Genomic DNA, 22,118 nt, shown 5'->3' on the forward strand with positions numbered 1-22,118 from the left:
AAAGGCCTTTTCAGAAGCTATAGCTACAATCCTATTATTTTTAGCATTATTGTCAATAATATGGTTCATTATTTTAATTTTTCCCCTTATATTCAACACTAAAAGAACCAGGTCTGTTAATTGTTACAAAACTTTGCTTGGTCCTTCCAAGTATTCTTAAATTCTTGCCCTTCTTATTCAACATTCCTGGTATGAATCCAGTCTAATCACAGTGTATAATCTTTTGAAGATGTTGTAACCTTTGTGATCATATTTTGCTTATGATTTTTGTATTGCTATTCATCAGGGACATTGGTCTTTGGTTTTGCCCCTGATGTTTACATGTCAAGACCTTATTTGTACCATGGAAGGCCAGATTCCTCTTTCTCCTAATTTTACAAACAGTTTATGTAATGTTGAAAATAATTTTTCATTGAAGGTTTGACAAAATTCACTTGTTAAACCATCTCTTTCATCCTGGAGATTTTTTCTTTGGGAAATAATTTAAGGCTTGCTCAATTTCTTTTCCTCAAATAAAAGTCGCTATTTCTTTATCTGCCATTCTGGATATTTTTCACCTTTGGTAAGTATCCATTGCATCTAAGTTGTCTATTTTCTTGGCATATAATCAGATAAAAATTTCTGATAATTTCCTTTATTTGGTGTGAATTCTTTTTTTTTAATCTTTGATGCAGTTTGACTTGCCTATCTCTTTTTAAAAATCATATTAGCTAACTTTATTAGTTTTTTAAAAAGCTTTATTTTATTTATGATTAATGTTTTGCTTTCAATTTCATGAATCTCTTCTTTGGTTTCTAAAATGTCTGTTTTGGTGTGTGGTTAGCTTTTGCATGTTCCTATCTCACTGATCTGTTCTTTCTTTTGTTGAGAAGCGGTTTATGAATAAAAGCATAATTTCCTCATAGTACTTCTTGGGCTCCATCCCAAAAGTTCAATGATATCATGTCTGTTGTCATTATTTCTCCTGTGTATACATCGACTCTAGTTCTCTTCTGTAGCCCTGGCTATACCTTCTCTCCTTGCTTGTCTCTTATCACACCAGTCCTAGAGGAGGTGGAATTCTCCTTACTCTCCCTTGTCACTTCCAGAGTGTACCTTTACCCCCTTCATTCAGTAAGCTTTCCTCCTTTGAAGCCTATACAATTACAATTTTCCACCCAATTAAAATTATGGTACTTGTACCATAGGGCCATTTTTCCTTCCTTTCTCAAGGAGTTCAATACCTACCTCAACAAATTTTTCTCCAACTCTTATGCTAGGAGAACTGAAGAGTTATATGAATGTTCCCCCAAACTCCAAAATATTTCATTTCCTTAAGTCTATTGACTTATACCTTCACTCCACCTTGGTCACACAAAGGAAGTCATATTTGATCTTGATCTTACCCCAAATATTCCACTTTCCTAATTAGAAATTCTAACATTCTGCTATCTCATCATGATCTCATATCATTCCATCTCTTCCAATACTTCACCCATCCTAAACCTATTCTCCACCCTAACCAAGACCTCCATTCCTGCTACTCTTCATTTCTTTCTTATGTCACCTACCCTTGTTCTTGTTTCATATTTCTTTTTCTCCCACTTCAACCCAATAGTTAGCCATTTGATCTCTACTCTGTCCTCTACTCTCCTGCCCTCACTTTGAAACTTTTATCTACCATCTTAGAATTGATACTAAGTATTGATTCCAAGGCAGATGAGTGGTAAAGACTAAGCAATTGAGGTTTAATGACTTGCCCAGGGTCATCCATCTAGGAAGTGTCTGAGGTCATATTTGAACTCAGGTCTTCCCAACTCTAGACCTGGCTCTCTATCTAGCCACTCTTCCTTTACTCTTGAAATACCTTGTCACCTTGGCCTATCATCACTCTTCTCTTACTAAACCTCATCCCTCGATTATTCCCACTATTGGACTCTTTTGTGTCTACTCACAAACAACTGAACAAAGCTAGAAGAAGCCCTACAATTGTGTCAACTAGGTACATGTTAAATTCAAATTACCCAATATCGACTGGATCTTAACTGCAAGGCAGTTCACGTATTCCTCCCTAATTGATTTTCTATCTCTTCTCACAGAATTTGTCCCAAGCCTCCTCTACCATTCTGAAGTTCTTTCTCCCCATCCCATAGAACTGAGAGCCTTGCCTCTTCCTTTACTGGAAAAAAATGGAGGGCATTTTATTTGAGGTTCCTCTTCTACCATTCTCTTCATTTCAAAATCTCTTGACACTGTGTCCCACTCTCTCCTCATTTCTCCCAGTCTGACAGAAAGGTGACCCATCTCCATATTGAGATTGCCACTTCTGCATGTGCACTGGGGCTCCATTGCTTCCTGTCTTCCCTGGTGGATTATATCCTTAAATCTCCTTCTCTTGAATCTTCAACACCTTCTATTACTTGGGTCTCCTTCCTTATTGTCTTCACATATGTCCAAGTCTCCTCCATACTTAAAAAAGTCTTCACTAGACCCTACTATTTTCTTAAATAATCCTCCTCAAGTTTTCCTCCCTTTCTCCTACAAACTTCTCTACTTTAACTCACTTCTCAATCCTTTGCAGTTTGACCTTCAACTTCATTGCTCATCTGAAACTTTTTTCCGAAGTCACCAATGGTCTCTTAATTGTTAAATCTGAGGGGGGCTTTTTTTCAGTCCTAATTCATCTCATTCTTTTTGTTATATTTGAAACTATTGACTTGGACTCATAGACTCAGATACAACCAATATCCAGGATTAAGTCCAAGACAGAAAGTGAAGGTTTTAAAAATAAATTAAATAAAATGAGTCTTTTGGAAAGGTGATGGGTTCCTATATGAGACTGAATTGTCACCTATTTTTATTTTTAATTTTATTTTTTAATTTTGAAAATTTTATTTAGTTAATTAATTTAGAGTATTTTTCCATGGTTACATGATTCCCACCTCCTCCATAGTCAATGAGCAATTCCACTGTGAGTGGTCACTTTAAAAAAAAAAATTCATCTTCTGTCTTAGAATCAAGACTGCAAACCACTTAGCTAGGAAGTATCTGAGATCAAATTTGAATTCAAGATCTCCCATTTGTAGGACCGGCTCTCTATCAACCAAGCTATCTGGCTTCCCAGAATGGTCACTTCTGAGCTACGTTACAGTGAGTTATGTTTTGGAGCATAAATTAGTCTATTGTAGAATTTTAGCTCTGAGAACACCATGGGAAACATTAACCAGGGAGGGAACCTTTCAAGAGTGAAACTAGACATTAAGAGCAATTATTGGGATGAGGTGGCAAAGGAGACACTATTAAGGGATTAGTTTGGATGCCTAAGAAACCCACTGAATAGCTCATATTTTTTAAGGTATGTGTAATGAATATGAAAAAAGATAACATGCTAATGACCTGTCATGAGTCCTCTCAGGCTTCCCTAGCCTTCCCATAGACCACTATGGCTCTCCTTCACTGTTCTAGGGGCACATGGGGTGGGGGAGGTTCGGGCATTGAAGCTTCCTCGATCCAGCAAGAAGCCTCAAAGTAGGAAGATTGAGGACGGATATAAGTTCTGTATGCCACGAGGGGGGTGGTGGAGCCAAATTAGAGATATGAGGTGGCAGGAATAAGTCAGAAATCCAGGCCTTATTAGTTATCAAGGAGCCACAGCAGAAACTCCGATCAGTGGACTACTCAGAAGGCTTATACCCGTCCAGTGATCCAGATTTAATACCACACAGGTCGGAGACATGATGGAGAAAAGAAAGTGCCTGGCTGAAGGCCAGGTCCCAGGTGGGAGAGGTAGATCAGGAAAGGAATCAAAGATGGAGCTTGGCCAGAGAGGCCAAGCTCCAGCAAGGACAGGCATCAGTGAGAGCTGAGATCCAAGTGAGGAAGAGAGGGAAGAGAAGGCGGAGCTTGCTGCACCCTGTATTTAATCTCTTTGATATGACACAATACATTGGGATGATTATCATTGGTTAATGACAAGGTATAGGTGTGGTTTCTCTTAGCCAGGTGAACACAAAGAAACCTGTTTCCCCGCCTAACCTGGAGGAAGCTGGGGTCAAGGGTCAGAGGCTTTCCCAGCCATGTGCAAGACTGAGCATGCGCAAGACTGAGCATGCTCTCTTCTAAGCCATTCTGTGCATATTAACTGTTTCCCTTGCCCATAGCTAGGGGTAGACTGCTACAGGCATCTCTTCTTCATTGCTACTAGTTAGAATTCTCATTCTGGTGTGCCCCTCTTTCCCCTACCTTAGCCACCACTGATCAACACTTCAGTTCCATTTAACCAATTTGTGTCAATTAGTTTTCTCAACAAGATACTGTACTTACTTCACAGACATAGCAAAAACAGAGGTACAAACACTTCTCTCCAAGACTTTGGGGGCACATGGTGGGAATTGTGGGGATTCAGCGGACCATCCTGACTCCATTCTGGAGCTAGCTCAGCTCCCTTTCTATTCCATGATGGGTCTGGTCCAATTTCTGCCTTGAGAAGACTTTATTCATTTATGGGAATTGTGAGAAAATGTTTTGGGCATTGTTTGAACCTGTCCCTGTGTGGCCAGGAAGCTGGACCACCTCAAACTGCTGCTCAGAGACCCTTAACGAAGACCCACATATAAAAAAGATACACATATGTATTCATTAACTGAGGATGGGATTTACTATTTATGTATTAATTTAGAATTTTGCTATATAGACTTTGATGTGTCCAATTGCCTTTCCCATTCGAATTTAAGTTCATTGTGAGTAGGTACAATTCCATTCTCTGTGCTTGTAGAACCAGAGATATGGTAGGCAGCCAATTAATAAGTACTTTTGTAAGTACCAGAAATCCAGGCAGATCTGGACGCTGGTGCAAGGAGTTTTCTCACAGTTAAACATCTCAAGTAATCCATGTCTTATCTGAAAACCGACCTTGATCGGCCAATCAGTTACCGTTGTTTTGTTCCTATGACTTGGGGGAACAGGATGCCTCTTTTTTGATTTCAGAAAATTACACTTGTTTACTCTCACCCTTCCAGCTTGGAAAGGCCCTAATCTTTCTTCCAAGTAGAAACCAGATGAACTAATTCTACATCCTGTTTTATATCTTGCTTATTCTCTTCGACCACATAAAAATCTGTTTCCTCCTGGCCAGGGGCCCAGGGCCAAATTGAGGAGGTCTTTTCCAATTTATTATGCAATTGGCATGCACTGTCTAATAAATGGATATGCTTGGAAATGTGGATTTTCTCCCTTAATTATTTCAGATTTTGCCCATCACAATACTCTCTCCATTTCTTAGGAAAATGGACTCAGACTTAGCAATGGTTTAAATGGTAGTAGTCACATCAGCTATACTTCTCAATGCTAAGAGTGAAGGAAAAGCGAAGAAAACAATCAATGTTTAGGAGAAAGAAGAGAGTCAAAGAAAAGACGGGCTCTCAACTGACTTCAGAGTATCACTTGAACATGTTTCTCAAACTTACTTAAAGAGCATTCTTTCTCCTCTCCTGACCAAGGTGCCATTCTCCACTCTTCAAGAAGTGGCCCTTGGTCTTCAGTTCTTTTCAGACTGAGGGTACCACCACCACCTTCAGAAAATTTGAGTCAACCAGCTTGAGATGAAGAGCATGCCATTCCCTCTTTCCCTTCGTCCTGCCCCTGCTGGGGTTTTGGGAGGAAGAGACTATGTGCACTCAAAAGAGTCCTATGAGACAGGTAGAACCAATGTGATGAGCCATATTTGATATCGGAGGAAGCAGATTTGAGAGATGAAGTGATTTGCCCAAGGCTACCCAAGACAGGATTGAAACCCAGGTTTCCTGACTCCATGCCCCATATGCTTTCCTCTACACCAAAAGCTGCATTCTTGAGACCCCAACATTCTACATCCCAACACCATTTCCAGCTCTGCCATTCCATGTTCTTCTGTAGTTTCCAATAGGATGGTTTAAGTAAAATGTTTGATAAACCATAAATATTATTACCATGTTCTAAAATGTTTTCCAGTTCTGGCATTTTGTTCTAAATCCCCTTTCCAGCTTTCACTTTCTATTTGGATTTGTAAAGTTGCAAAAAGAAAATACCAGCTAACAACTTTAGCATTATATAATATATTTGCCCTTGGTGTTAGATTGTTTTCATCTGCATATTTGCCCCGCCCCCTTCCCACCCAGTGCCCAAAGATCAGGACAGAGTTTGATTCAAAACAATTTGTAGTCTAAGCTGACTGCTGAACATGAGACATACCTATCCCATGCTTTTTGCTTTCAATTATAAAACCAGTGGAAGAGTCACCCTAGTCTTTGGCCAATATTAATTTTATGGATTAGAGTACTTCTTGACACAGACAGCCTCAGAGAGGCTTTTTTTTTATCACTTTTGTTAATCATCCTAAAATAAATCAGGAAATATTCCAGTCTCTCATCCCCTTCCTCCAGTTCCTGGGTTAAATGATTGCAAAGTATAGACCCAGAAGTTGTTAGTAAATAATACTTTGCTCTGTCAATCACCATCTTTTGTGAATTCCCCCATCCAGAAGAGATGGTACTTTTCTGTTAAAAAAAGAGAAAACTACAAAGTCATCTCTGGGGCTGCAAGATAACCCCAATATGAGGATTTATAACTTCACTGACTCATTCCAGATACTACTAATTTGGATGACCATAATTCCCTACTCCTTTCCCTAGGCAACTATAAAGATATCCTTTAACAAATCTCCTTTGCTGACTTATGGCACCTTCTGAATGGGACCACTAAAGAATATACATATTTCTAAGGACCACATGCATGGCACTTTACAAGACTAAACAGTATTAATTCGGTGAACACAAACCTGAAATCCTAAATGACAAATTGGCCAAAAAACAAACAATGAAAACAACTAATACCTATATGAAAAATAATTATGATGAGAGAATATACCAAAATTTCTGCAACGCAGCTGAAGCAATCTTTGGTGGAAAATTATATCTCTAAAAATATGCTTTAACAAAATAGAAAAAGAGAAAACTAAGAAAATAAACATTTAAAAATTAGAAATAAAAGAAATTATTCCAAAAGAAGCACAAAAGAAGAAATCTGAGTATTAGAGGGGAAATAGGAAAATTGGAAACTACAAAGACTTTATAACTGATAAATAAAATTAAAATCTAGTCTTTGAAAAGATGAACAAAATTAACAAACTTTTATTTGGCAAATTTTTAAAGAGGATAGAAAATTAAATCAACAAAACAAAAAGAGGACTATGTTAAATCACACACACATACACACAAAATTATCAGATCCCACTATGTAGTTATATGCCAACAAAACTGAGAATACAAAAGAGAGGATTGTCTTTAAAAATGGAATACTCAAACTAATAGAAAGACCAATAGAAATATTAAATATTCCAATCACAGAAAAGAAACTAGAACAGAAGGTAAGGATTAAAAAGAAAGAGAAGTTCTCCAGTTATTTGGGCATTATTAGTTTTTATTTGAATATAAATTGTATTTTTGGGGGAGGGTCTACCTTTGTGATTTCCTCAGTACAGGAAACTCTCTGGTATGGACACTAACTCCATCAGAATCTACTCATTTATTGTACCAGTGTTATGTTCATGTAAGTCCTTTGTGTCTCCTTGTACACTGATTCCCAGATATTTAATTAATTTTGTCATCTTAAATGATGCATCACTTCTTCCTGGGTATTATTAGAGGTGTTCAGAAAAGCTATGGATTTTTGCAATTTTTTGTTTTTCATCTGCTATTTTATTGAAGCTATTATCTTGATTAATCTTTTGCTAATTCTTTGGGGTTCCCTACATGTATCATTTTATTGTCTGCAAGGAGAGCTTCTCCTCCCACACCCCATTATGTTTATTTTTATACCTTCAATTTCTTTTCCTTAATTGATTGCTGTTAGAGATTTTAATTTTTGTGCTCACTTTGGCAGCACAAATTCTAAAATTGGAATGATACAGAGAAGATTACCATGGCCCTTGCTCAAGGATGACATGCAAATTTGTGAAGCATTCCATAGTTTTAGATAAACATACTGCTCTTGTAACAGGAAATAGCAAACTCTACATGTTTGGCAGCAATAACTGAGGCCAGTTAGGATTAGGGTCAAGGACAACAATCAGCAAATCAACTTATGTAAAAGCTTTAAAATCCAAAACAGTAAAATTTGCTGCATGTGGAAGGAACCACACCTTGCTACACAGAAGAAGGAAGGAACGGGCAAATTGGTCCATCAGAAGAATCTAATGTGCATGTCCTTTGTCAAGTGACTGTTGGAAAACCTATCTCCTGGATCTTTTTTGGATATTACCTTTGTGATTTTGAGCCTTTGTAACAATAGAGGGTGGATTCTACACATTTGGAGAACCAGAGAATGGAAAGTTAGTTCTCTCACCTAAACAACTAAAAAATCATAGAATTTCTCAGTTGGTTCTTAGAATTCCTGGGAAGGTGAATTTAGGTTTGTGGTGGAAAGTATACAGTAGCTTTAACAGAGGAAGAAATAGACACATCTGACCTTGGACAGTATGGCCAATAAGGTGTTGGGAGTCTTGTTTTTGAAAACTTGGAAGCAAAGGTTGTTAAACATCTTCAGAATTGGGGGCAGCTGGGTGACTCAGTGGATTGAGAGCCAGGCCTAGAGATGAGAGGTCCTAGGTTCAAATCTGGCTTCAGACACTTGCTAGCTGTGTGATCCTGGGCAAGTCACTTAATCCTCATTGCCTAGCCTCTACTACCCTTCTGCCTTGGAACTAATACTTCGTATCAATTTTTTTTTTGCTGTTGCTGTTGTTTGCTGTTATTTAATATTTAAGGGACAACAAATGACAACAAAAAATGACTTTGAAGATATGGCACACATTCCTTCTACCTCAAACAGAAAATCTTATGCCAGATCATAAATAAGCAGTATGCAAACAACTGAGTTTTCAACGCAGACCCCTCCTCTTCAAGATGGAAATAGTTAATGTTGCCTTTTGTGTAAATCCAGTCAGGTCACTTTACCTAAGTGCCCCTCAGACCACCCAAAAGCTCTAACTGTAGGCTAGAGGAAGTTTCCTCATCTAGAGTTTCCTATATCCATGAAATCACAGGTCTAGACATTTACCAAAAAACAAAAAGCAACAACAACAACAAAAACTAAGATGGTATATAAATGGAACAGAATTATTACTGTATCATGAACAGCATTGAGGTCACATGGTACAGTGAAAAAGCGCTCTGCTTAGGGTCATAGGATGTATGTTCACAGCCCAGCTCTGTCACTTACCATCTTTGTTGATTGTGAGCCATCAGTAATTCTCTGTACACCAGTCTTCTTATTAATAAAAGAAGGGAATCAATATGGATGGCCTCTAAGGTTCTTTCCATCTCTAGATTTATGATCTTAAAGAACTGATAGTTCTAATGAATGTGATAAAATTAATTGATGCAGAATAAAGCAAAAAGAACCAGAAAACAAAGACCATCATAATGAAAAGGCAACTAAATTACGATTAACCATAATGGCCAATTTTTGTTCCATATAACAGATTCTGAAATGATAAAACACCTTCCTCTTAGAGGTGGAGGTCTATGGCTTCACACTGGGGCACACATTATCAGAAACAGTTGCCGTGGGGGACAGCTGGGTAGCTCAGTGGATTGAAAGCCATACCTAGAGATGGAAGGTCCTAGGCTCAAATCTAGCCTCTGACACTTTCTAGCTGTGTGACTCTGGGCAAGTCACTTAAATACCATTGCCCATCCCTTTCCATTCATCTTTCTTGGAACCAATACACACTATTGATTCTAATGCAGAAGGTAAAGATTAAAAAACAAAGAAACAGTTGAGGTGTCAAATATTTTTGTAAGGAAGGGTTTGAAATTGGAGGTCATGCATATATCTAGAAATCTAGACTGGTATAAAAATAAGTCATTGATAAAATTTTTTAAGAAGTAGCCTTTAGATGACATTATTATTTTATGTTCCAAGTGAATCAAGTCAAAGTAATTATAAATAAAGCAAGTCATCTTAAAATTCTTTTACTCTGCTTACATACTATAGTTACACAGGACTTGGCAGAATTTCTTCCTAAATGGAGGGGGAAAGTCTTCTTCCACAGGACTGAGACCAGTCATGAAAGGGGGGAAAAAAGGACATGAAACAATTTACCCAAGGCTAGATTGAAGCACCATGGTGACAAAAGCAAAAGTTGAAAGTGGGTCAAAGCAATGACTATGTATGTAGAAGTTAGGCTATTAGATCAGTGTGAATCACTGCTGTTTTCAAAGGGATCTTTTTTTCAAATATTAGAGTATAGAACACCAAAACTGAGTACATACACAGACCAATGAAATGAGGAAATATCAATAGGTTATAGTTCTATAGCTTCCTGGACTGGTCAATTATCACCAAAATAGAGGCAGATCCTACAAATGACATATAATCATGATCTCTCCAAATAATCCCAATAACTAATATCCACTAGTAGAACTTTGGGGCTATAACAAATAGCCCATTACACACAGAACCTGGATACCATGTATTATAAGAAAAGCACAAGGCCAAGGTCTCAAAGATGATAGAATGGAAAGGGCTATTCAAATAGAAAATCTTCATCTTTTTCTATTGCCAGTAGATTAGCAGGCTCTGGCAATTCTCCAGATGCTTTCAGGCAGGACATCTCCTTCTCTAATTTTTCTTTGACAGTCTTCTTCCTCTCCTGTATTTTCTTTAACCTGTAACATTCTTCACGTGCTTGCTCATCCAGTTCTGTGACAATGTAATTAAGTGTACGCTCAATCCGGGGAATGATCACATGCTCAATGGCATTCACCCATCTGTTTGCTATTTTAATGGCCTCATCCAGCATAATAACTGAAGTCTGGAGTGATACTAGTTCCACCAGCAGCTCTACTGCTTTGCCATAGTTCTTCTTCAGTTTGGTCATTTGTTCCCCACTGTAAACCTCAAAATTTCTTAGACTTATAAATGTTGGAAATTTCACCATTGGGAAATTTCATACTTGAAAAATTTCCTATTGATAGTGGGTCTTGGCTATTGGAATGTGAACCCCATTGGCATGAGAGTTTCCTCCTCCTCCCTTCTTAAGATTACTTTAGTACAGAAACCTTTTGCTGAACAATGGAAAGGACTTTGACCTATGCTTAAGCATAGAACAGGAATTTCTTTGAGTCATGATTGATTTTAGAATTGATACAATGGAGATACTTGGAATCAATCTCCACCCTACTCAGTCCTAACAGGATTGAGGAAGGGCTGCAGCATAGATCAAAATTTAATTATTCCAATCTCTACCCTACTCAGGTTAACAGGATTTAGGAAGGGCTGTAGCAAAGGATCAAAGATTTAATTATTTTAGAATATGACGTTCAACAGACATGTGCAAAGCCAGAGACCTCTGGGCGGTCCTGGGTTAAGCTAGAGCCTCCATTGGCACAGGGAAATTGATGGACAGGTGATTGGTAGATGTGAGAACTGAGGGGAGGGAACTTGGATGGTTTCCTTAAAGATAGAGGGGTCTGAAGACGCAGGGGGTTTTTTTTGGTTGAGGAGTTTGTCGGAGTGGTTGGAGTGTGCTCTGAGAAGCTTGCTCTGAAGGAAGCTGAAGGTGGGGGCCTTTGAGACTGTTTCTCCATTTTGGTCACGTGAGTAATAGGAACTGATCTCTTTTCTTTGCCCCAGCTATCTAAGGGCTTGGGCCTTTTGGCCCAGCCTAAACAGAGGGGATATTTAAGCCCTATTCCCTTCTCTCCCCTTTCTCTCTCTCTCTCTCTCTCTCTCTCTCTCTCTCTCTCTCTCTCTCTCTCTCTAATTCCTTTCTTCCTCCTGTTTGTAATTAAACTCTATAAAAGGCTGACGGCTGACTTGAGTTTTCATTAAGGAATTACATAGCTGAATTCCTTGGCGACCTTAAATTAATAAATATCAGTCTTTTAAAGTGATTTCCTTGTCACACCACCTCTGGCCATACCAGTCAATTCGTAACTGTCGGTTCCTTCCTGGTAATGTTCAAATACTGGCAAGGCAACACCTGCTACATTATCTTTCTTTGTTCTAATCTTCACTTGAGCTTTGTTCCCATCCTGAATAACGGTGGCACCAAAGTCACCAGCTGTGAATTTGGCTTCAGCAAGTGAGAAAGCAGCTTCTCGCATCACTTCACCCCTTAGCACTTTGGTCTGAATGACCTTCTTTAAGATCTGCCGGAATTGAAGAGTCATGGCAGCAGACTTTTTCTTTAGGAGGTTCCGACCTGCTTGTACACCTTTTAATGGAGCCTTCATAATGGGCTGTGCCATTCGCAAAGGTAGACATCCTGGCGGTTGTTGTCTGGTGGTGACAGCTTAGTACCCAGGCCTATTACTTCTGGCTTCTAAGTTGCCAATCACTGCGGCTAGCCTCCCCCACCTTCTCATGCAGTCCCTTAGCATCAATTTTAAGGCAGAAAATGAGGATTAAAAGTTGTTTTTTTTAATCTTCAGAATCAGAGAATAAAATACAGTGGATGTGGGGAAAACCATACAGCTTTTGGAAAAAACTTACTTTCTGTCTTAGAATCAATACCATATATTGATTCCAAAGGAGAAGAGTGCTAAGGGGTAGACAATGGGAATTCAGGCACACAACTAGGCAATGTCCAGGCCATTTCTGAACTCGGGACCTTCCATTTCTAGGACTGACTATCCACTGAACTACCTGTCCCCTCCATACAGCTTTAATATCAGACAATTAGGGATGGTTGAAATAAAGAAATGGGACATAGTTGGGCAGGACAATTTACTAATCAATTCATACCCACGTTGTGCCCTAATTTTTTGAAATGTATAGTCCATCTGGTTGCTTGTGGTGGATGCCACACACTAGTTTTTGCTTCTCCCTCCCAGGTTCACCAAATCTGAAGAAATTATGGAAACACCAGTGACTCAACAGTAGCTTCTTCTCTTGGTGATGAGAAGCCTTCAGGAAACACCTTGCAGACATCCTTATCCACAAGGTCACAGAGAAGAGAAAGTGAAGAACAACTTGGTCAAATGATAAGAACACCCCCCCTCCCCTGGAAGTTCCTTTCAAATCACCAGTACATTCCTCCAACAGCAGAGCCCCTCTCAGGTGCCCTGTAAACCTGGTGGTTTCCATCAGGTAAAGCCTGATGGAAAAACAAGTAATGAAGGAGCAGTCTACAATTACTAACTAAAGCAGAAAAACCAATTCAAGGTGGGGGAAATAGTTCTTCAGCAAAAGAGTTAGAGACTGAAAATGAACATAGAAAGCTTAAAGACATTGCTGATGTCCTAAGGATAACACATTGGATGAGCCTGAATCCCAGTGATCGATCTTTAATATTGTCACCAATTCAGAGGCAAGAGAATCAAAAAGGTTCATTTGAAGGAACAGAGGCTCTAGGCCCAGATGACGGAGACAGAAGCTAACAATGAACCTAGACATGAAGAGAAGAAAGCAAAAAAGAAGAGGATAGCAAATCAGAGAACCACAACAAAGCAGAAACAGAAGGAGCCAATGACATCATGGCAGAACCATTGCAAAGGAAGAAAAAAGTTGAATACGGTGAACAAGTTGTTCAAAAATGTAATGAAAATCAAAAAGGAAATGAGCATGTATCAGAAAATTCAGATGTCCCGGGATGTTAGATAGTAGCACCAAGTAGAGCACTTAAGAAATCATAGACAGTTTCCCTTTTCCAGATGAAGTCAGCACCAAGTCAAAAAAAAAAATGTGCAGCGTACTTCCAAAACAAGCTATTATCCAACCACTTGTAGTCGCAGATGCAAGACAATTAGATCAAGCCAATGTCAGGAAAGAGATAAAAGATGAAAACCAAAACTACCCAGGGCAAAACCATATGGAACCTTCATCAGCTAATCAGGAGAGAAAGTCAGTCATGTGCAATTCTATAAATAAAATATTTGGTGTTTATGGTCTCAAGCACATATTGCAATTTCTACTTGAAAATAATTGACTTCTGAAAGAAAGTTGCTGATAGGGAACTTTATACTTAAGTTAATGATTTATTTTCTTGGGGTTTGGACATTGTGACCATGGTATTGAGATTTATTTCTACTGATACTATTTCTATTTCTATAAAAAGTAGATTCTAAAATTCCTTCTAGAGTGTTGTGGTCTTATTGTTCAGCATTGTAATAACAATTTTTTTCATTTAAAAAAGAAATTCTTTATTTTATTTTCCTATCTTTTTAAAATAAAAAAGAAATTTGTCTACTGAAAATCCATCTTCTTTCTCTCCCACCTCCTTATCGTCATCCTCCTTATCATCATTGAGAAGGAAAAAATAAAGTTTCTGATACAACATGTTTAGTTAAACAAAACAAATTCCTACATTGTCTAAAAAAATATGCCTTAACCTGTATTCTAAGTCCATCCCCTCTCTGGCAGGAGGTGATGAGTCCTCTGCAATCAGGGCTGATCACTGCATTTAATGTCTTTACCAAATTGTTGTTATTGTATAAATTGGGCTCTTGGATTTGCTCATTCTATTAGAATTTTAACTGGGTTCTGGCCAATAGGGACTAGTCATTCTAGAACCATTTCAAAGGTAACTTGAGTTTCCCACTAAGCCTGAGGCATTTTGTGTGATGATACTGAGATGTGACTCTGGATTGGTGGAGACAATGTTGGCAAGATGCTGTGTTCTGGGTATACAGAGTTGCTGTGAGAACTCTTGGAGAGAAGAAATGTTTATTTATTTTTCAGGAGAGATGGCACAGAGATCCAGAATCTCTTCAGACTGATTCCAGGAATACTGTAGTGAAAGGAGATTGAGAAGGAGGGAGTCAGAGACAGAGATGGGGACACTTTGAAACTGTATACATGAGAGAAGGTAGGTGGCTCCGGAGATAGAGAGCCAGGTCTAGAGATGGGAGGTCCTGGGTTCAAATCTGACCCTAGATACTTTCTGGCTGTGTGACCCTGGGAAAGTCACTTATTCTCCATTGCCTAGCCCTTAGTGCTTTTCTGCCTGGGAGTCAGCACAAATTCCAAGACAGATGGGAAGGTTTAAAAAAAGAAAAGAAAAAATATATCCATGTAGAAACAGCTGGCTCCTCAAAATGTCCCAAGTTTCCAAATTCTGCCTTTAGAAATCTTGGAAAATTTCCCTTTGGGTAACATAGTATCCTTGCTCTCAGTGAATGAGTGCCTCTCCTCTCCCAGAGTTCTCTCACCAAGTGGACCCCTCACACCGACAGCCAGCATTGTCTCCACCAATGCAGAGTAACATTTTAAAAAGCAGCATGCAAAATGTCCCAGATTTAATTGGAGAACTGGGTTACACAAATGATAATGTGACAAAGCATAGTCTTGCTTTAATTCTGTTCTTAGGAGAATTTCTAGTTTTTTTCCCTTGTGAATTGTCAAAGATGAGAAAAGTTGGAATAATCAACTGATGAAAGAGTTGTAGGAAGATAGGCTCTCCGGTGCATTGTTGTTTTTTTCTAACCCTTACTGACTATCTTAGAATTGATGCTAAGTATCAGTTCCAAGGAAAAAGAGCAGTAAGGGCTGGGCAATGGGGATTAAGTGACTTGCCCAGGGTCACCCAGCTAGGAAGTGTTTAAGACTAAATTTGAACTCAGGACGTCCCATCTTTGGGACTGGCTCTCTATCCACTGAGCCACCTAGCTGCCCCTACTTTAATGTATTATGAATGGAAATAATTATAACCATTTTGGAAAATAATTTGGAATTATGCAAATAAAGTTACTAAAAAGTCCATAACCTTTGATCTAGAGATTCCATTGCTAGGTATATACCTGAAGGAGGTCATTGATATGAAGAAAGTCTTTTTGGATACCAAATATTTATTTATTCATTTATTTTCTAGCATTTTTTTAATTCAAAGATTTCATTTTCCTAATTATATGTAATAATATTCAATACACATTTCCCATAATTATAAGAACTTGTCTCCCTCCTTCTCTCCCTTCCCTCCCTCCCCTCTCGGAGATGGTAAGCAATTTGATCTGGGTTATACGTGATGCCAAATATTTGGAGCAGCACTTTTTATAGTAGCCAAGAATTGGAAACAAAATAGATGCCTATCACTTGGGGAGTGACTAAACAAGTGCTAGTACATAAATGCAATGGAATATTACTGAGCTCTAAGAAATAACTAACATGATAAATCCAGAGAAGAGTGGAAAGACTGAGACTAGGTGGTTTAGTGGGTTAAGAATCAAGCCTAGAGATGGGAGGTCCTGAATTCAAATCCAGTTTCAGACATTTCCTAGTTGTATGATCCTGGGCAAGTCATTTACACCTCACTGATCTTCTGCCTTGGAACCAATACTTAATATCATTTATAAGATGGAAGGTACATGTTTTAAAAGAAAAGAAAGAAAGATTTAAACCAACTGATAAAGGGTTCAATAGAGCAAAGAAAATAATATAATCAATAATGAGCAGGTTGTAAATGCAGAGAGTGCTTATTTTGTTTTAATGGTGAAAAGGTATACCACTGATGAATTCTTCTCTGGGTAAAGAGAGATACTCTATAAAGGGAGATGAAGACCTCACAATGGATACCATCTGCTGAGAATGGGTGCTTAGAGCGACCAATCATCCTGCTTCAGAATATAGGAACCAGAGTTCCTAGGGGCAACTGATCCCAAGGAGATTAAAAGGAGATGGACCCAGGCAAGAGATTTTGAGGTAAATGGGGGGAAATGAAAAAGTGAAAAGGTCAAAAGTGAACTGCATAAACAGGACCCAGGAAGCATCCTAGCATGGGGCAATAACAACTCTACTCCTACAAGAACTGGCATTTTTATAAGAATGATTCACACCAGAAAAAAACAGGATGGGGACAAGGTGAGAACAGAAACTATTAAGGAGGGAGATCCCGGTAGAGTTCTCCCAACTAAATGAACTAAATAAGTAAAAGGGCCACAAACCAAAGGACTGAAGTCTGGAAGAGACCAAAAAAAAAGATAAATAGTGAAGAGAGTGAAGAATAGAAATCCTTTCTAGAAAAAGATCCAGAAAATGCCATTTTAATTTATAATCTATTTTTATATTTTATCTTTATTTTATTTTAATAACAAATTTCCACATAAGTTTTCCAAAATTGTATGATTCAAATTATCTCCCTCTCTTCTTCCCTTCCCCCTCCCAGAGTTGACAAACAATTTGATCTGGGTTATATATGTAGTATCATGTAAAATATATTTCTATATTATTTATTTTGGTAAGTGAGTGATCTTATAAAAAACCAAAACCCCAAATCATAACCCCCCAAAAACAAGTGATAAATCATATTCTTCCATCTGCATTCTGATTCCAACAGTTCTTTCTCTGGCGGTGGAGAGCATTCTTTTTCCTAAGTCCCTCAGGATTATTTTGGATCATTGTATTGCTGATAGTAACAAAGTCTATCACATCTGAGCATTCCACAATATTGTAGTTACTGTGTACAATGTTCTCCTGGTTCTGCTCATTTCACTCTGCATCAGGTCATGTAGGTCTTTCTGAAATCATCCTGTTCATCCTTCCTCACAGCATAATAGTATTCCATCACCATCATAGACCATAATTTGTTTAGCCATTCCCCCAATCGAGGGACATTCCTTTAGTTTCCACTTCTTTGCCACCCCCAAAAAACACAGCTATAAATATTTTTGTAGAAACATGTTCTATCCCATTTTTTAATCTCAGAAAATGACATTTTAAAAATGGATAAACAAAATACACTGATAGAGAGGAGAGGAGAGGGTATTTTACTTGGCTACTTTTGAAGGAAAAAAAGGAGGGGTGGGGAAGAGAATGAAATAACCAGATAAAAGCTAAGCAAGGAAAAGGGAACTAGGCAGAACTCCAAAACCAGGGAAAAGGGGCAACTAACGGACAGAGATAGGTGTTGAGTATAAGGGTAAGAGATTGGCGGGAACAGAGGCACCTTTAAAAAGACTAAGCTAAGTGCTTGCTTCAGCAGCACATACTAAAATGACTAAATTAAAATAACTGAGGAGATATAGTACAGTGTTTACAGTAGAAGAGGTAAAAAAAATCAAATCTTAAAAAAAACAATATTAAGTTCAAATGGAGGAAAATATAAAACTTTATGTAAAACACAAAACTTTCACAACTTTAAATGTAAATTGTATTTAAAATCCAACACAAGATAAGGAAAAACCCATAATTTGTTGCTTACAAGAAACATATTTAAAAAGCAGACATATACAGAATAAAAATGACGAATGGGAAAAAAGTACTATGTATTAAATAAATCCAAAGAAGCACGAGTTGCACTCATACTATTGGACCAAATAAGAACAAATACTCAAAATATTAAAAGGTTTAAAGAAGGAAACAACGATGTGGTGAAAGAAAACATAGAAACAGACAGTATCACTATTCAACTTAAATGCTCCAAACGATTTAGCATCCAATTTCATAAAAATACAGAATTGAAAGGGAAAACTTGTCCACATACCCATACGAGAGGTGAAAAATGCTACGTAGAGAGTAGCTATCCCATATGCCCATTATACCATATCCTAAATTAAGTGTCCCTCATAATGAATACTCAGTCGATACCAAATTATCCAAGTGGAATATGGAACATCTTACAGAAGCAAAAGCCTCAAGCTTCAGATCTTTTTAGCTGTAACATATGATGTCTTAGAAGACAATATCTAATGGCAGAATATGGCATATTCCAAAGGCTTAAAGAATGAACAGATCTGTTTACAGATGAAAGAAAATGTAAAATCTGCAACAGCCCAGGTGAGAAATGGTGAGGGCCTGTGACAGGGTGGAGAGCTGTGTAAATGGAGAGAAGGTGGTATATACAAGAAATAGGGAGAAAGTAGAAATGAGGAGTCAAGAAGGGCACTAAGCCTGTGAGCCTGGGAAGGCAATTTTGTCCTTGACAGTAAAAGGGAAAAACAGAAGGAGAATTTGAGGGGAGAAGCAATGAGTTCTAGTACTTTTGGCTATGTTGAATTTGAGGTGTCTACAGAACTTTTTGTTTGAGATGTCCAATAGGCAGTTGGTGATTTGGTCTGAAGCTCAGGACAGGGGTTAGAGCGGGAGATTATTTACATTGAGATGATAGCTAAACTCATGGGAGTTGATGAGATCCCAAACTCTGATAGTGGAGGGGAGAAGAGAAGAGGAGGAGGAGGAGGAGAAAGGAAAGAAGAGAAAATAAAGGAGAAGAGAGGAGGTGGCTCAGGACAGAACATGACCTGGATGAAGACCCCGCAAAGGAGACTGAGAAGTTGGGGTCAGTCAGGTAGGCACACAAGTAGAGGGCAGCATTGCCATGAAGCAGCATCAGGAGACAATAGTCAGCAGAGGACATCAAAGGTTGCCTGCAGAGAAGAATGAGAATTGAGAAAATGTCATTAGATTTGGCAAATGCATCAGCAACAACTTTGGAGAGAATGAGGACAGAAGCCAGTCTGCAGAGTTTAGAGAAGAGTGAAGGGGGAGGAAGTGGAGGCACTGAGTGTAGAGGGCTTCCTCCAGGATAGACATAGCTAGAGGAGACAATAACTGCTAGGGATGCAGGATCTCATGAGGATCTTAAGGAGAAGAAGACTTGGCTGTGTTTTAGGAAGCAGCCAACAGAAAGAAAGATTTTGAAGATTAGAGAGTGGATATGATAGAAGGGCAATCTGCTGGAATAGAATAGGAGCAAGTGTGAATGGAGAGAAGAGCAAGCTTTGGCAAGGAGAAGAGTCACCTCTTCCCACAAAATAGGGATGAAGGAGAAGGCAGTTGCAGAACACACCTGGGAGATGTGAGATCAGCAGTGGCTCTTGGGAAATGATCATAATTTCTTTCAGTGAAGCATGAAGTTTGATCCTCAGCTGAAAGGAGGCATGCTGTAGAAGGCTTGAGAAAAGATGGAAAGGTTTGGAACATCCCCTGTGGTGAACAGGAGATGAACCCCTTAGGGATGTCTAAAAGGATTGCCTGCCTTGCTGCAGCGAGGATCAAGATGAAATTATGCTACATAAATTGGTCATAGATCCAGTCAGCATGGTATCACCTGGATTCACAGCTCCAAGTGGTAATATGTGAATACTCCAGGTGTTGGGAATAATCCAAGACTAGCACCTTGGCAACAACATAAGTGGGGAGGGGACTCCAGTGTAGAGGACAGGATTGAACTAATTTCATTGAGTTTGGGCCTAGCCTTTGAAAAGTCTCTGGTGTGTTGAAGAAGGCCCTAGAGTGAAGGCCAGGAGGTGGGTGGCCTGGCTGACAAATTGCAAACCCTCACTGCCCTCCAGCAGCCTCGTGTTGCTTACAGAGCTTCTCGAGGCTCTCCTCCAAGCTCTGTGCAGCCTGCCTCAGTTCATTGGCCGTCTTGGCCTTGGATCCTTTCAACAAGTGCCTAGATTCCTTTATGAGAAAGTAGGTGTCCATTAGTATACCAACACTCCCTGTTACTATTCCAAACACCTTGATTCCTTTGGTCATGCCCACGACTGTGCCTCCAAGGGCACTCTGCACAGCCTTGCTGGCCTTGACGCTGGTGCTCCCAGAAACTCCAATCCTCTCAGTGACAGATGCTATGCCAGACCTGGCTTTGGTGAGGGGGATGATGTCCTTTTTGATCTTACTGACTAAATCCACACACACAGAAGTCCCTTTCCTTACTATCTTTCCAACAACTTCTCTCTCTTCACTTTGATCGATCATAGACTGCTGCTGAAGAGGCAACTTCCCTTTGTAGGCCGCCATCATGTGCTTCACTCTCTTTTTCATCCTTGAACCTTTGATATGGTCAATACCATTGGACAGGAGGTTGGTGATGCCAGATGCTGACCCCAGGCTCACACCAGCTATTGTGAGCCCTAAACTCCCACCTAATGTGACAGGCACTAGAGCAATTCCAAGGATGGTCAGGACCCCAGAGACAATACCAGTAGAATTAGACACTACCTTGGCAATGGTACAATTCTTGTGGGTCTTGTCAACTTCATCTGCCATGGCATGGAGCTTTTGGATACATTCTTCTAGCTCTTCTTTCATCTTTTCAAAGTCTTCCAAAGCTATTTCTTCCTCATCCAAAGTGTCCTCTTCCTCATGGGGCACCTCTTCATCTTGAACATCACCTTCCTCATATGCTGACTCTTCATCCTGAGCATTGTTTTCTTTATCTGATGGGATTCTGGCCTGAAACTCTTCCATCAATGAGGGCCTCAGCACCCGTTTGGTATTAGTTCTAATAAAAACAGAAATCAGATGATTAGGTGCAGCTCCAAGAATAGGTCATCAGTATTTCTTGTCATCAATAGTAATATCAAAGCAGGCAGAAAGATGGCACAGTGAATTGAATCCAGGCTTAGAGATGGGAAGACCTGGGTTCAAATCTGGCCTCAGATACTTTCTAGTTGGGTGACCCTGGGCAAATCACTTAACCCCTTGTCCATCCCTGACTTCTCTAAGATGCTTCTAAGATGGAAGATAGGGGTTTAAAAAATAAGCTCAATTTGTCAAAAACAAAGGTGATATTTACCCCACCATCCTGGTTGGAACCTAGCTTGAGTACTGTGTTCAGTTCTGGGTGCAGCGTTTTAGAAGGGACCATTGATTTACAAGGGTAAGATGATATATAGGCTTTGCTATTAGGGGTGGCTAACTCTGAGTTCCTTTCCTTTTCATCTTCTCCTTTGTCCCCCACAATAGAAGTATTTCTAGGGCCTTTTCTTTTTAGAGGTAAACAGGGTTAAGTGACTTGCCCAGGATCACACAGCTAGTAAGTGTGAGGATGGATTTGAACTCATAAAGATGAATCTTTCTGATTCTAAGCCTAGTGTTCTCTCTACTGTACCACCCAGCTCCCAATAGGATTCTTAGGAGTAAGGAGCACTTTGTGAACCATAAAGGAATTCTTGCTCTTCCTCTGACAAAACATCTGGTAATTTACTGACATAGGGAAGCCCTATTATTGTCTCATGTTCCCATGGAATCTGTCAATACCCAGATCTCCACTGAATAATTCCTTGATCTCCCTTAGTGCCAGAGGAGATTCCTCTTTGTGTAAGAAATATAGATGAAAGATGTCATCAGTTTCTAGCAAGACTAGCCAGGAACCTGGTAGACCTCCCAAGGGGTCCCTGACCCTTTCAGCTCCCAGGAATTAACTCTGCAAACCC

At 39.2% G+C, this 22,118-nt stretch overlaps 2 protein-coding genes and 1 non-coding gene across 3 annotated transcripts in view; 1 reads left to right on the forward strand and 2 right to left on the reverse strand.

Moving 5' to 3' along the window:
- Positions 1-7,880: 7,880 nt before the first annotated feature.
- Positions 7,881-7,987, forward strand: LOC130454854 (U6 spliceosomal RNA). Its single transcript, XR_008912643.1, has one exon. It is a non-coding gene; the product is annotated as a U6 spliceosomal RNA (small nuclear RNA).
- A 3,365-nt stretch (positions 7,988-11,352) lies between these two features.
- Positions 11,353-12,269, reverse strand: LOC100024773 (V-type proton ATPase subunit D-like). The gene has a single exon (XM_056801007.1). The coding sequence runs from the start codon at positions 12,267-12,269 to the stop codon at positions 11,904-11,906; it is 366 nt and encodes a 121-aa protein (XP_056656985.1). The 3' UTR covers positions 11,353-11,903.
- Positions 12,270-17,058: 4,789 nt separating this feature from the next.
- LOC103103199 (apolipoprotein L6-like) overlaps positions 17,059-22,118 on the reverse strand; it is a 45,072-nt gene continuing 40,012 nt past the window's right edge. Inside the window, exon 2 of the mRNA XM_056798873.1 lies at positions 17,059-21,184. Within this exon, the coding sequence (XP_056654851.1) occupies positions 20,233-21,150 (918 nt within the window). The 5' untranslated portion in view covers positions 21,151-21,184 and the 3' untranslated portion in view covers positions 17,059-20,232. The remainder of the gene's footprint in view (positions 21,185-22,118) is intronic.

Source organism: Monodelphis domestica, chromosome 5 (genome assembly GCF_027887165.1).
Source record: "Monodelphis domestica isolate mMonDom1 chromosome 5, mMonDom1.pri, whole genome shotgun sequence".
In the NCBI taxonomy this organism is placed as follows: domain Eukaryota; kingdom Metazoa; phylum Chordata; class Mammalia; order Didelphimorphia; family Didelphidae; genus Monodelphis; species Monodelphis domestica.